Source organism: Euprymna scolopes, chromosome 46, assembly GCF_053919585.1.
Source record: "Euprymna scolopes isolate OS-2025 chromosome 46, ASM5391958v1, whole genome shotgun sequence".
Lineage (NCBI taxonomy): Eukaryota > Metazoa > Mollusca > Cephalopoda > Sepiida > Sepiolidae > Euprymna > Euprymna scolopes.
In genome coordinates, this window is record NC_136527.1 from 14247612 (window position 1) to 14262611 (window position 15000).

At 28.2% G+C, this 15000-nt stretch overlaps 1 protein-coding gene across 6 annotated transcripts in view; it reads right to left on the reverse strand.

Annotated features, from left to right (window-relative positions):
• The window catches only part of LOC145271101 (uncharacterized), a 177356-nt gene that overhangs the window by 28245 nt on the left and 134111 nt on the right, over positions 1 to 15000 (reverse strand). For all 6 annotated transcript variants that reach the window (XR_013865692.1, XM_080126643.1, XM_080126646.1 and 3 more), the window contains exon 16: positions 1482 to 1607. Coding sequence is in view for 5 of the 6 variants with exons in the window: in XM_080126643.1 (XP_079982769.1) it covers positions 1482 to 1607 (126 nt within the window). In the remaining variant the exon portion in view is untranslated. The remainder of the gene's footprint in view (positions 1 to 1481; positions 1608 to 15000) is intronic.

Here is a 15000-nt window from a genome sequence, read left to right on the forward strand (position 1 = left end):
AAAGAAAAAGGAAAAAAGAAAAGGAAAAAAGAAAAAGGAAAAAGAAAAGGAAAAAAGAAAAGGAAAAAAGAAAAGGAAAAGAGAAAAGGAAAAAAGAAAAGGAAAAAAAGAAAAGGGAAAAAAGAAAAGGGAAAAAAGAAAAGGAGGGAAAAGAAAAGGAGGGAAAAGAAAAGGAGGGAAAAGAAAAGGAGGGAAAAGAAAAGGGGAGAAAAGAAAAGGAGAGAAAAGAAAAGGAGGGAAAAGAAAAGGGGAGAAAAGAAAAGGAAAAAAAGAAAAGGAAAAAAAGAAAAGGGAAAAAGAAAAGGAAAAAAGAAAAGGGAAAAAGAAAAGGGAAAAAGAAAAGGGAAAAAGAAAAGGGAAAAAAAGAAAATTGGAGAAAAGAAAATCGGAGAAAAGAAAAGGAAAAAAAGAAAAGGCAAAAAAAGGAAAAAAGGAAAAAATAAGAAAATGAAAGGAAAAAAAGGAAAAAAAATAAAGAAAATAAAGAAATAAAAATAAAATAAAAATAAAAGATAAAGAAAAGGGAAAAAGAAAAGGGAAAAAGAAAAGGGAAAAAGAAAAGGGAAAAAGAAAAGAGAAAAAGAAAAGAGAAAAAGAAAAGAGAAAAAGAAAAGAGAAAAAGAAAAGAGAAAAAGAAAAGAGAAAAAGAAAAGAGAAAAAGAAAAGAGAGAAGAAAAAGAAAAAGAAAAGAAAGAAAAAGAAAAAGAAAAGAAAGAAAAAGAAAAGAAAGAAAAAGAAAAGAAAGAAAAAGAAAAGAAAGAAAAGAAAGAAAAAGAAAAGAAAGAAAAAGAAAAGAAAGAAAAAGGAAAGAAAGAAAAAGAAAAGAAAGAAAAAGAAAAGAAAGAAAAAGGAAAGAAAGAAAAAGAAAAGAAAGAAAAAGAAAAGAAAGAAAAAGAAAAGAAAGAAAAAGAAAAGAAAGAAAAAGAAAAAGAAAGAAAAAGAAAAGAAAAAGAAAAGAAAAAGAAAAAGAAAAGAAAGAAAAGAAAAAAGAAAAAGGAAAGAAAAAGGAAAGAAAACAGAAAGAAAAAAGAAAAGAAAAAAAGGAAAAAGAAATAGAAAAGAAAAGAAAAGAAAGAAAAGAAAACTGAAAAGAAAAAAGAAAAGGAAAAAAAAAGAAAAGGAAAGGAAAGAAAAGGAAAAAAGAAAAGGAAAAAAGAAAAGGAAAAAAGAAAAGGAAAAAAGAAAAGGAAAAAGAGAAAAGGAAAAAGAGAAAAGGAAAAAGAGAAAAGGAAAAAGAGAAAAGGAAAAAGAGAAAAGGAAAAAGAGAAAAAGAAAGGAAAAAGAAAAAAAGAAAGAGAAAAAGAAAGGAAAAGAGAGAAAAGAAAAAGAAAAAAATGTATCATTAGCCATATCATGAATGTTACCATCCATTTTTGTCTATTCCATTATTCCATTGGGTTACCGACTTAACCGGCTTTTTCTTTCACCCACCCGAAACCAACACATTCCGAACATAAATAATGATTCAAAGGGTAGCTTACCATCATAATAATCTTCCAACAAATCTTTGACGTTGTTTGTTTCAAAGTCGAGCACCAGGTTCAAACCGAGGCTGACAACACGTTTACGATGAGTTTCTTCCGCATTTTCAAGCAGGATTGCCGTACCTTCAAAAACACAATAAGATTAAACTTTTTATTGCAACACAAGCAAGCAAAAAGGGCAAACCCCCACTAATCCACAAAGTCTATTTTGCACTCTGACAATGAATTATCAATTAAACTTACCTTACAATGAGTGTTTTTTTTTCTCGATTTAAATTTTAAGTTCAATAATTATCCAAAAATATTGTTTCCATTTTTCAATTAACTTTTCATTGAATTAGCTTCATACTGACAGAAAAATATTTTTCTTTTAACCCTACCAATAATTAAATGAAAAATATTTTTCTTTTTAACCCTACCAATAATTAAATGAAAAATATTTTTCTTTTTAACCCTACCAATAATTAAATGAAAAATATTTTTCTTTAAACCCTACCAATAATTAAATGAAAAATATTTTTCTTTTTAACCCTACCCATAATTAAATAAAAAAAAAAATTTTCTTTTAACCCTACCAATAATTAAATGAAAAATATTTTTCTTTTAACCCTACCAATAATTAAATGAAAAATATTTTTCGTTTAACCCTACCAATAATTAAATGAAAAATATTTTTCTTTTAACCCTACCAATAATTAAATGAAAAATATTTTTCTTTTTAACCCTACCAATAATTAAATGAAAAATATTTTTCTTTTTAACCCTACCAATAATTAAATGAAAAATATTTTTCTTTTTAACCCTACCAATAATTAAATGAAAAATATTTTTCTTTTTAACCCTACCAATAATTAAATGAAAAATATTTTTCTTTTCAACCCTACCAATAATTAAATGAAAAATATTTTTCGTTTAACCCTACCAATAATTAAATGAAAAATATTTTTCTTTTTAACCCTACCAATAATTAAATGAAAAATATTTTTCTTTTTAACCCTACCAATAATTAAATGAAAAATATTTTTCTTTTTAACCCTACCAATAATTAAATGAAAAATATTTTTCTTTTTAACCCTACCAATAATTAAATGAAAAATATTTTTCTTTTTAACCCTACCAATAATTAAATGAAAAATATTTTTCTTTTTAACCCTACCAATAATTAAATGAAAAATATTTTTCTTTTTAACCCTACCAATAATTAAATGAAAAATATTTTTCGTTTGACCCTACCAATAATTAAATGAAAAATATTTTTCGTTTAACCCTACCAATAATTAAATGAAAAATATTTTTCTTTTTAACCCTACCAATAATTAAATGAAAAATATTTTTCGTTTAACCCCACCAATAATTAAATGAAAAATATTTTTTTTTAACCCTACCAATAATTAAATGAAAAATATTTTTCGTTTAACCCTACCAATAATTAAATGAAAAATATTTTTCTTTTTAACCCTACCAATAATTAAATGAAAAATATTTTTCGTTTAACCCCACCAATAATTAAATGAAAAATATTTTTCTTTTTAACCCTACCAATAATTAAATGAAAAATATTTTTCGTTTAACCCCACCAATAATTAAATGAAAAATATTTTTCTCTTAACCCTACCAATAATTAAATGAAAAATATTTTTCTTTTCAACCCTACCAATAATTAAATGAAAAATATTTTTCTTTTAACCCCACCAATAATTAAATGAAAAATATTTTTCTTTGAACCCTACCAATAATTAAATGAAAAATATTTTTCTTTTTAACCCTACCAATAATTAAATGAAAAATATTTTTCTTTTTAACCCTACCAATAATTAAATGAAAAATATTTTTCTTTTTAACCCTACCAATAATTAAATGAAAAATATTTTTCTTTGAACCCTACCAATAATTAAATGAAAAATATTTTTCTTTTTAACCCTACCAATAATTAAATGAAAAATATTTTTCTTTTTAACCCTACCAATAATTAAATGAAAAATATTTTTCGTTTGACCCTACCAATAATTAAATGAAAAATATTTTTCGTTTAACCCTACCAATAATTAAATGAAAAATATTTTTCTTTTTAACCCTACCCATAATTAAATAAAAAAAAAAAATTTTCTTTTAACCCTACCAATAATTAAATGAAAAATATTTTTCTTTTAACCCTACCAATAATTAAATGAAAAATATTTTTCGTTTAACCCTACCAATAATTAAATGAAAAATATTTTTCTTTTAACCCTACCAATAATTAAATGAAAAATATTTTTCTTTTTAACCCTACCAATAATTAAATGAAAAATATTTTTCTTTTTAACCCTACCAATAATTAAATGAAAAATATTTTTCTTTGAACCCTACCAATAATTAAATGAAAAATATTTTTCTTTTTAACCCTACCAATAATTAAATGAAAAATATTTTTCTTTTCAACCCTACCAATAATTAAATGAAAAATATTTTTCGTTTAACCCTACCAATAATTAAATGAAAAATATTTTTCTTTTTAACCCTACCAATAATTAAATGAAAAATATTTTTCTTTTTAACCCTACCAATAATTAAATGAAAAATATTTTTCTTTTTAACCCTACCAATAATTAAATGAAAAATATTTTTCGTTTGACCCTACCAATAATTAAATGAAAAATATTTTTCGTTTAACCCTACCAATAATTAAATGAAAAATATTTTTCTTTTTAACCCTACCCATAATTAAATAAAAAAAAATTTTCTTTTAACCCTACCAATAATTAAATGAAAAATATTTTTCTTTTAACCCTACCAATAATTAAATGAAAAATATTTTTCGTTTAACCCTACCAATAATTAAATGAAAAATATTTTTCTTTTTAACCCTACCAATAATTAAATGAAAAATATTTTTCTTTTTAACCCTACCCATAATTAAATAAAAAAAAAAAATTTTCTTTTAACCCTACCAATAATTAAATGAAAAATATTTTTCTTTTAACCCTACCAATAATTAAATGAAAAATATTTTTCTTTGAACCCTACCAATAATTAAATGAAAAATATTTTTCTTTTTAACCCTACCCATAATTAAATAAAAAAAAAAAATTTTCTTTTAACCCTACCAATAATTAAATGAAAAATATTTTTCGTTTAACCCTACCAATAATTAAATGAAAAATATTTTTCGTTTAACCCTACCAATAATTAAATGAAAAATATTTTTCGTTTAACCCTACCAATAATTAAATGAAAAATATTTTTCTTTTTAACCCTACCAATAATTAAATGAAAAATATTTTTCGTTTAACCCCACCAATAATTAAATGAAAAATATTTTTTTTTAACCCTACCAATAATTAAATGAAAAATATTTTTCGTTTAACCCTACCAATAATTAAATGAAAAATATTTTTCTTTTTAACCCTACCAATAATTAAATGAAAAATATTTTTCGTTTAACCCTACCAATAATTAAATGAAAAATATTTTTCTTTTTAACCCTACCAATAATTAAATGAAAAATATTTTTCGTTTAACCCCACCAATAATTAAATGAAAAATATTTTTCTTTTTAACCCTACCAATAATTAAATGAAAAATATTTTTCGTTTAACCCCACCAATAATTAAATGAAAAATATTTTTCTCTTAACCCTACCAATAATTAAATGAAAAATATTTTTCTTTTCAACCCTACCAATAATTAAATGAAAAATATTTTTCTTTTAACCCCACCAATAATTAAATGAAAAATATTTTTCTTTGAACCCTACCAATAATTAAATGAAAAATATTTTTCTTTTTAACCCTACCAATAATTAAATGAAAAATATTTTTCTTTTTAACCCTACCAATAATTAAATGAAAAATATTTTTCTTTTTAACCCTACCAATAATTAAATGAAAAATATTTTTCTTTGAACCCTACCAATAATTAAATGAAAAATATTTTTCTTTTTAACCCTACCAATAATTAAATGAAAAATATTTTTCGTTTGACCCTACCAATAATTAAATGAAAAATATTTTTCGTTTAACCCTACCAATAATTAAATGAAAAATATTTTTCTTTTTAACCCTACCCATAATTAAATAAAAAAAAAAAATTTTCTTTTAACCCTACCAATAATTAAATGAAAAATATTTTTCTTTTAACCCTACCAATAATTAAATGAAAAATATTTTTCTTTTTAACCCTACCCATAATTAAATAAAAAAAAAAAATTTTCTTTTAACCCTACCAATAATTAAATGAAAAATATTTTTCTTTTAACCCTACCAATAATTAAATGAAAAATATTTTTCTTTGAACCCTACCAATAATTAAATGAAAAATATTTTTCTTTTTAACCCTACCCATAATTAAATAAAAAAAAAAAATTTTCTTTTAACCCTACCAATAATTAAATGAAAAATATTTTTCTTTTAACCCTACCAATAATTAAATGAAAAATATTTTTCTTTGAACCCTACCAATAATTAAATGAAAAATATTTTTCTTTGAACCCTACCAATAATTAAATGAAAAATATTTTTCTTTTTAACCCTACCCATAATTAAATAAAAAAAAAAAATTTTCTTTTAACCCTACCAATAATTAAATGAAAAATATTTTTCTTTTAACCCTACCAATAATTAAATGAAAAATATTTTTCGTTTAACCCTACCAATAATTAAATGAAAAATATTTTTCTTTTTAACCCTACCCATAATTAAATAAAAAAAAAAAAATTTTCTTTTAACCCTACCAATAATTAAATGAAAAATATTTTTCTTTTAACCCTACCAATAATTAAATGAAAAATATTTTTCTTTTTAACCCTACCAATAATTAAATGAAAAATATTTTTCTTTTTAACCCTACCAATAATTAAATGAAAAATATTTTTCTTTTTAACCCTACCAATAATTAAATGAAAAATATTTTTCTTTTAACCCCACCAATAATTAAATGAAAAATATTTTTCTTTGAACCCTACCAATAATTAAATGAAAAATATTTTTCTTTTTAACCCTACCAATAATTAAATGAAAAATATTTTTCTTTTTAACCCTACCAATAATTAAATGAAAAATATTTTTCTTTTTAACCCTACCAATAATTAAATGAAAAATATTTTTCTTTTTAACCCTACCAATAATTAAATGAAAAATATTTTTCTTTTTAACCCTACCAATAATTAAATGAAAAATATTTTTCTTTTTAACCCTACCAATAATTAAATGAAAAATATTTTTCTTTTTAACCCTACCAATAATTAAATGAAAAATATTTTTCGTTTAACCCTACCAATAATTAAATGAAAAATATTTTTCTTTTTAACCCTACCAATAATTAAATGAAAAATATTTTTCGTTTAACCCTACCAATAATTAAATGAAAAATATTTTTCTTTTTAACCCTTCCAATAATTAAATGAAAAATATTTTTCGTTTAACCCCACCAATAATTAAATGAAAAATATTTTTCTCTTAACCCTACCAATAATTAAATGAAAAATATTTTTCTTTTCAACCCTACCAATAATTAAATGAAAAATATTTTTCTTTTAACCCCACCAATAATTAAATGAAAAATATTTTTCTTTTAACCCCACCAATAATTAAATGAAAAATATTTTTCTTTTTAACCCTACCAATAATTAAATGAAAAATATTTTTCTCTTAACCCTACCAATAATTAAATGAAAAATATTTTTTTTTAACCCTACCAATAATTAAATGAAAAATATTTTTCTTTTCAACCCTACCAATAATTAAATGAAAAATATTATTCTTTTAAGCCTACCAATAATTAAATGAAAAATATTTTTCTTTTAACCCTACCAGACCAATAATTTCCAAAAATGATATATACAGAGTTACCACTAAAGCGGTATTTTTCCGACTGCGTCTTTTTGTGTTGTCAGGGAGCTAAAAATAGCTCCCCAATCGCGTCTTAGCCTCGATTTTCACTGCCAAAAAACTTTCCCCACTCTTTATCGGTGCCAAAACCAAAACGTAGATTCCATGAACAAGGTTTCTTTCTTAGAAGTGCACGCCAGTGGAACTCTCTTCCGTCTGCCTGTTTCCCACCTGACTACAACTTGGATGTATTCAAGTCCAACAGAAACAAATTCCTGATGAACCGCCCCCTTAAGTAAGACACTTTATCAAATCTCCATAACTAACGATTACTGCGATATTATCCCATTGATTACTGTACACGCAATAACCCTTATCCTCGAGTGGCTTCCGGGCCTTGATAAGTGGTGACTACCATGTAAAAAAAAAAAAGGACAGGATATTATTACAGATATCTAAAAAAAAAAAAATTTAAATAGTTTAAAAAATCGTTAACCCCTCTTAACCCTACCAGACCGGTAATTTCTGAAAATTCTATATACCGAGTTACCGCTAAACCGGTATTTTTCCAACCACGTGTTTTTGCTTTGCCAGGGAGCGCTAAAAAATACGGACCCAATCGCGTCTTAGCCTCGATTTAGCGCAAGCCTAACGTTCTGCAAATGACTTCCTTTGTTTTGGCGGAGTAGTGAGTTGTTTTGTAGACTAAAGTAACCATGAAACGAGTTAGTGACGAACCAAGCAATTCGACAGGTAAACGATCAAGACAAAGGAGTTTCACGGTGCAACAATGGTTGGATAAAGTGACAAATTCTGATTCAGACGAAGGCAAATTTGATCAGGATTTTCTGAATCAAGTAACGATAGTGATGATTAATATATTGATGAAGGATAAAGTGATGATTAATATATTGATGAAGGATAAAGTGATGATTAATATATTGATGAAGGATAAAGTGATGATAATTCTGATCATGCGCGTCGGTCTAGACCATCATCCCGTGCATGAAGGAGGGCTCCCCCTGTTAGGCAGACTGGCACACGAAGGCTGAATACTGGCGGTAGATGGAAGGCAAAAATGACTAACGCGTTGACATTTTTTTTTTTTTTTTTTACAATTTTACCAAACAGGCCAGACACAGGGACAAATTAGGTTCAGTAGCTTAGGTCTGGTAAGGTTAAGGTTAAACTGCAAAAGTCAAGCATCATGATTCAACAGTGCTCTGAACAGAAACATTTATTTCAAACACGCTCCTGTCTTATAAATAAATCAACTGTTGATTTTATCAAATTACTGGACTACCCGTGACCCGTTGGGTCCGTATGTTATATTAGCTATGGAATTTGATCACGAGTTTCTGAATCAAGTAACGATAGTGATGATTAATATATTGATGAAGGATAAAGAGATAATTTTGATGATGCAACTAAACCTGTGCATCAAGGAGGCTGCCACCTGTTGGGCGGACTGGCACACGAAGGTTGAATACTGGCGGTAGATGGAAGGCAAAAATGATGAACGCGTTTACAGTTTTTCAGTTTTGCTCAGGAAACCAGGCACAGCGCAAATTAGGTTCAGTAGCTCAGGTTTAGTAGGGTTAAGATTCAGTCGAAGACGTGTCCTAGCTATCTGTCTTGGTCATCCAAAAAACAGAGTGACTTCCCTTGAATTAAACCTACTTACCACCATTTGCACCTTAACAGCAGCATAAAAAATGGAAAAGGTATAATGTATATAAATAAATTACGAAATAAAGAAGGACAGGATATTATTACAGATATCTAAAAAAAAAAAAAAATACTTAAAATTAGTTTAAAAAATCGTTTAACCCTCTTAACCCTACCAGACCGGTAATTTCTAAAAGTGCTATATACCGAGTTACCGCTAAACCGGTATTTTTCCGACCACGTGTTTTTGTGTTGTCAGGGAGCGCTAAAAAATATGTACCCAATCGCGTCTTAGCCACGATTTAGCGCAAGCCTAACATTCTACAAATGGCTTCTTTTGTTTTAGCGGAGTCGTGAGTTGTTTTGTTGACTAAAATAGCCATGAAACGAGCGACGAACCAAGCAATTCGACAGGTAAAAGATCAAGACAAAGGAGTTTCACGGTGCAACAATGGTTGGATAAAATTCTGATTCAGACAATGGCGAATGAACATGCAGAAATTGGCTAATACAGGGTAGAACTACAGCTTTATTTTAAAACTTTTATTGAAAAAAATCAATTCAGGTAGCTTCAATGTAACCGCCTTCAGCCTCAATCATCATCTTGATACAAGTCCAGAACTGGGAACATGCCTTTTCCACAACCGCCGGTAAGAGCCCAGCAAATACTTGGGTGGATGGTGGCAATCAGGCTGGCTTTGGTGTTGTGGGAGGTCATGTTGGTGATGTTCTTGACATATGACCAAATGAAGTAGCCCAGCAGGTTCAGGTTGGAGGGGGGGGGTTGAGAGAAGGGTACAAGTCGTAGCACTCCTTCTTTGGACTTGTGAGCCGACACTGAGTCCTGCTGCCACATCCAGGGTCTGCCAATACACTCTTCAGTACATCCAGGTACACTTTGGTGTTAACTTTCACTTGAAACGACATCAAAAACCATAACCGTGGTCGGAATCTTTGTTTCCATCACCCTGGGCACGTTCCTGTTATTTATGGTAATCCTGCGATGCATTTTGAGGGTGCTGGCAATGGTCCTGTTGTCATAATTTGGATCAGCCAGAGTTGTACAGCGGCGCATCTGTGATTTCACTTGTTGAACATTGTGTCGCTCGAGAATGAGGATTAAATAGTGTACAGTATTGTAGTAATCGTTAGTAGTGTGAACAGCTCATCAAGAATTTGTTTACATTGGACTTGAAGACTACCAAATTGTCAATTGGGAAGCAGGAAAACGGAAGAGTTCCACAGGCGTGCAGTTCTAAGAAAGAAGTTTTGTGCATGGAATCTACATTTTGGTATGAGCACAGATAAAGAGTGGGGAAAATTATTTATCGTATTTTCAGCTACACAAGTGTTTTTCATGAAAAGTTGGCGCAGGGGGGCGAGGGGGCATAGATTGAAGCTCAGACGAGCACTTTCCATGAAAATCATGATAAAGCAGAGACATGCTTGCAACATCTCTTCTGTGAGATAGAGGTTGTAGGGAAGAGAAAAGGACATCTCCTACGAGGCTACGAAGTCTATTTTGAACTCTATCAAGGCAGGATAAGACCTTTCTAGCAGCTCCTGCCCAGATGTGGCAACAATACTCCATTTTTGGACATACCTGGCTCTTATATCGATAGAGAATTGCATCAGCAGTGAGATATCTACTGGATCGATAGACGGATCCCACCATTTATCCAGCGACCTTGGCAACAGATTTAATGTACATGTTGCATTTTAGATCAGGAGTAAAGGTCAAGCCCAGAAGCTTGCCAAAACATGGAGCCTCCCCAAGACGAGAGCCATTCATTTCAATTGATGCCAGATGGGAATCAGAGCGTTGTTGTTATTGAAGCATCCCTTTCCGTTATTATTGAAGCATCCCTTTCCGTTATTATTGAAGCATCCCTTTCCGTTATTCATGAAGCATCTCTTTCCGTTATTCATTAAACATCTCTTTCCGTTATTCATTAAACATCTCTTTCCGTTATTCATTAAACATCTCTTTCCGTTATTCATTAAACATCTCTTTCCGTTATTCATTAAACATCTCTTTCTGTTATTCATGAAACATCTCTTTCTGTTATTCATGAAACATCTCTTTCCGTTATTCATGAAACATCTCTTTCCGTTATTCATGAAACATCTCTTTCTGTTATTCATGAAACATCCCTTTCCGTTATTCATAAAACATCTCTTTCCGTTATTCATGAAACATCTCTTTCCGTTATTGATGAAACATCCCTTTCCGTTATTGATGAAACATCTCTTTCTGTTATTCATGAAACATCTCTTTCTGTTATTCATGAAACATCTCTTTCTGTTATTCATGAAACATCTCTTTCTGTTATTCATGAAACATCTCTTTCTGTTATTTATGAAACATCCCTTTCCGTTATTGATGAAACATCCCTTTCCGTTATTCATTAAACATCTCTTTCTGTTATTCATGAAACATCTCTTTCTGTTATTCATGAAACATCTCTTTCTGTTATTCATGAAACATCTCTTTCTGTTATTCATGAAACATCTCTTTCTGTTATTCATGAAACATCTCTTTCTGTTATTCATGAAACATCTCTTTCTGTTATTCATGAAACATCTCTTTCTGTTATTTATGAAACATCCCTTTCCGTTATTGATGAAACATCCCTTTCCATTATTCATTAAACATCTCTTTCTGTTATTCATGAAACATCTCTTTCTGTTATTGATGAAACATCTCTTTCCGTTATTGATGAAACATCTGTTTCTGTTATTGATGAAACATCTCTTTCTGTTATTCATGAAACATCTCTTTCTGTTATTTATGAAACATCTCTTTCTGTTATTCATGAAACATCTCTTTCTGTTATTGATGAAACATCCCTTTCTGTTATTCATGAAACATCTCTTTCTGTTATTCATGAAACATCTCTTTCTGTTATTCATGAAACATCTCTTTCTGTTATTTATGAAACATCTGTTTCTGTTATTGATGAAACATCTCTTTCTGTTATTCATGAAACATCTCTTTCTGTTATTTATGAAACATCTCTTTCTGTTATTCATGAAACATCTCTTTCTGTTATTCATGAAACATCTCTTTCTGTTATTCATGAAACATCTCTTTCTGTTATTCATGAAACATCTCTTTCTGTTATTCATGAAACATCTCTTTCTGTTATTCATGAAACATCTCTTTCTGTTATTCATGAAACATCTCTTTCTGTTATTCATGAAACATCTCTTTCTGTTATTCATGAAACATCTCTTTCTGTTATTCATGAAACATCTCTTTCTGTTATTGATGAAACATCTCTTTCTGTTATTGATGAAACATCCCTTTCTGTTATTGATGAAACATCTCTTTCTGTTATTCATGAAACATCTCTTTCTGTTATTGATGAAACATCCCTTTCTGTTATTCATGAAACATCTCTTTCTGTTATTCATGAAACATCTCTTTCTGTTATTCATGAAACATCCCTTTCTGTTATTCATGAAACATCTCTTTCCGTTATTCATGAAACATCTCTTTCCGTTATTCATGAAACATCTCTTTCTGTTATTCATGAAACATCTCTTTCTGTTATTTATGAAACATCTCTTTCTGTTATTCATGAAACATCTCTTTCTGTTATTGATGAAACATCCCTTTCTGTTATTCATGAAACATCTCTTTCTGTTATTTATGAAACATCTCTTTCTGTTATTTATGAAACATCTCTTTCTGTTATTTATGAAACATCTCTTTCTGTTATTTATGAAACATCTCTTTCTGTTATTTATGAAACATCTCTTTCCGTTATTGATGAAACATCTCTTTCTGTTATTGATGAAACATCTCTTTCTGTTATTGATGAAACATCTCTTTCTGTTATTGATGAAACATCTCTTTCCGTTATTGATGAAACATCTCTTTCCGTTATTGATGAAACATCTCTTTCCGTTATTGATGAAACATCTCTTTCTGTTATTCATGAAACATCTCTTTCTGTTATTGATGAAACATCTCTTTCCGTTATTGATGAAACATTTCTTTGTTATTTATGAAACATCTCTTTCTGTTATTTATGAAACATCTCTTTCTGTTATTTATGAAACATCTCTTTCTGTTATTCATGAAACATCTCTTTCCGTTATTGATGAAACATTTCTTTGTTATTTATGAAACATCTCTTTCTGTTATTTATGAAACATCTCTTTCTGTTATTGATGAAACATCTCTTTCCGTTATTGATGAAACATCTCTTTCCGTTATTGATGAAACATTTCTTTGTTATTTATGAAACATCTCTTTCTGTTATTTATGAAACATCTCTTTCTGTTATTGATGAAACATCTCTTTCCGTTATTGATGAAACATCTCTTTCCGTTATTGATGAAACATTTCTTTGTTATTTATGAAACATCTCTTTCTGTTATTCATGAAACATCTTTCCGTTATTTATGAAACATCTTTCTGTTATTTATGAAACATCTCTTTCTGTTATTTATGAAACATCTCTTTCTGTTATTCATGAAACATCTCTTTCTGTTATTCATGAAACATCTCTTTCTGTTATTCATGAAACATCTCTTTCTGTTATTGATGAAACATTTCTTTCTGTTATTGATGAAACATCTCTTTCTGTTATTTATGAAACATCTCTTTCCGTTATTGATGAAACATCTCTTTCTGTTGTTGATGAAACATCTCTTTCCGTTATTGATGAAACATCTCTTTCTGTTATTGATGAAACATCTCTTTCCGTTATTGATGAAACATCTCTTTCTGTTATTGATGAAACATCTCTTTCTGTTATTGATGAAACATCTCTTTCCGTTATTTATGAAACATCTCTTTCTGTTATTGATGAAACATCTCTTTCTGTTATTGATGAAACATCTCTTTCCGTTATTGATGAAACATCTCTTTCCGTTATTGATGAAACATCTCTTTCCGTTATTGATGAAACATCTCTTTCTGTTATTCATGAAACATCTCTTTCTGTTATTGATGAAACATCTCTTTCCGTTATTGATGAAACATCTCTTTCTGTTATTTATGAAACATCTCTTTCTGTTATTCATGAAACATCTCTTTCCGTTATTGATGAAACATTTCTTTGTTATTTATGAAACATCTCTTTCTGTTATTTATGAAACATCTCTTTCTGTTATTGATGAAACATCTCTTTCCGTTATTGATGAAACATCTCTTTCCGTTATTGATGAAACATTTCTTTGTTATTTATGAAACATCTCTTTCTGTTATTCATGAAACATCTTTCTGTTATTTATGAAACATCTTTCTGTTATTTATGAAACATCTCTTTCTGTTATTTATGAAACATCTCTTTCTGTTATTGATGAAACATCTCTTTCTGTTATTGATGAAACATCTCTTTCTGTTATTGATGAAACATCCCTTTCTGTTATTGATGAAACATCTCTTTCCGTTATTGATGAAACATCCCTTTCCGTTATTGATGAAACATCCCTTTCCGTTATTGATGAAACATCTCTTTCCGTTATTGATGAAACATCCCTTTCCGTTATTCATTAAACATCTCTTTCTGTTATTCATGAAACATCTCTTTCTGTTATTCATGAAACATCTCTTTCCGTTATTGATGAAACATCTCTTTCCGTTATTGATGAAACATCTCTTTCAGTTATTGATGAAACATCTCTTTCAGTTATTGATGAAACATCTCTTTCAGTTATTGATGAAACATCTCTTTCTGTTATTGATGAAACATCTCTTTCTGTTATTCATGAAACATCTCTTTCTGTTATTTATGAAACATCTCTTTCCGTTATTCATTAAACATCTCTTTCTGTTATTCATGAAACATCTCTTTCTGTTATTCATGAAACATCTCTTTCCGTTATTGATGAAACATCTCTTTCTGTTATTTATGAAACATCTTTCTGTTATTCATGAAACATCTCTTTCTGTTATTCATGAAACATCTCTTTCCGTTATTGATGAAACATCTCTTTCCGTTATTCATGAAACATCTCTTTCAGTTATTGATGAAACATCTCTTTCAGTTATTCATGAAACATCTCTTTCAGTTATTCATGAAACA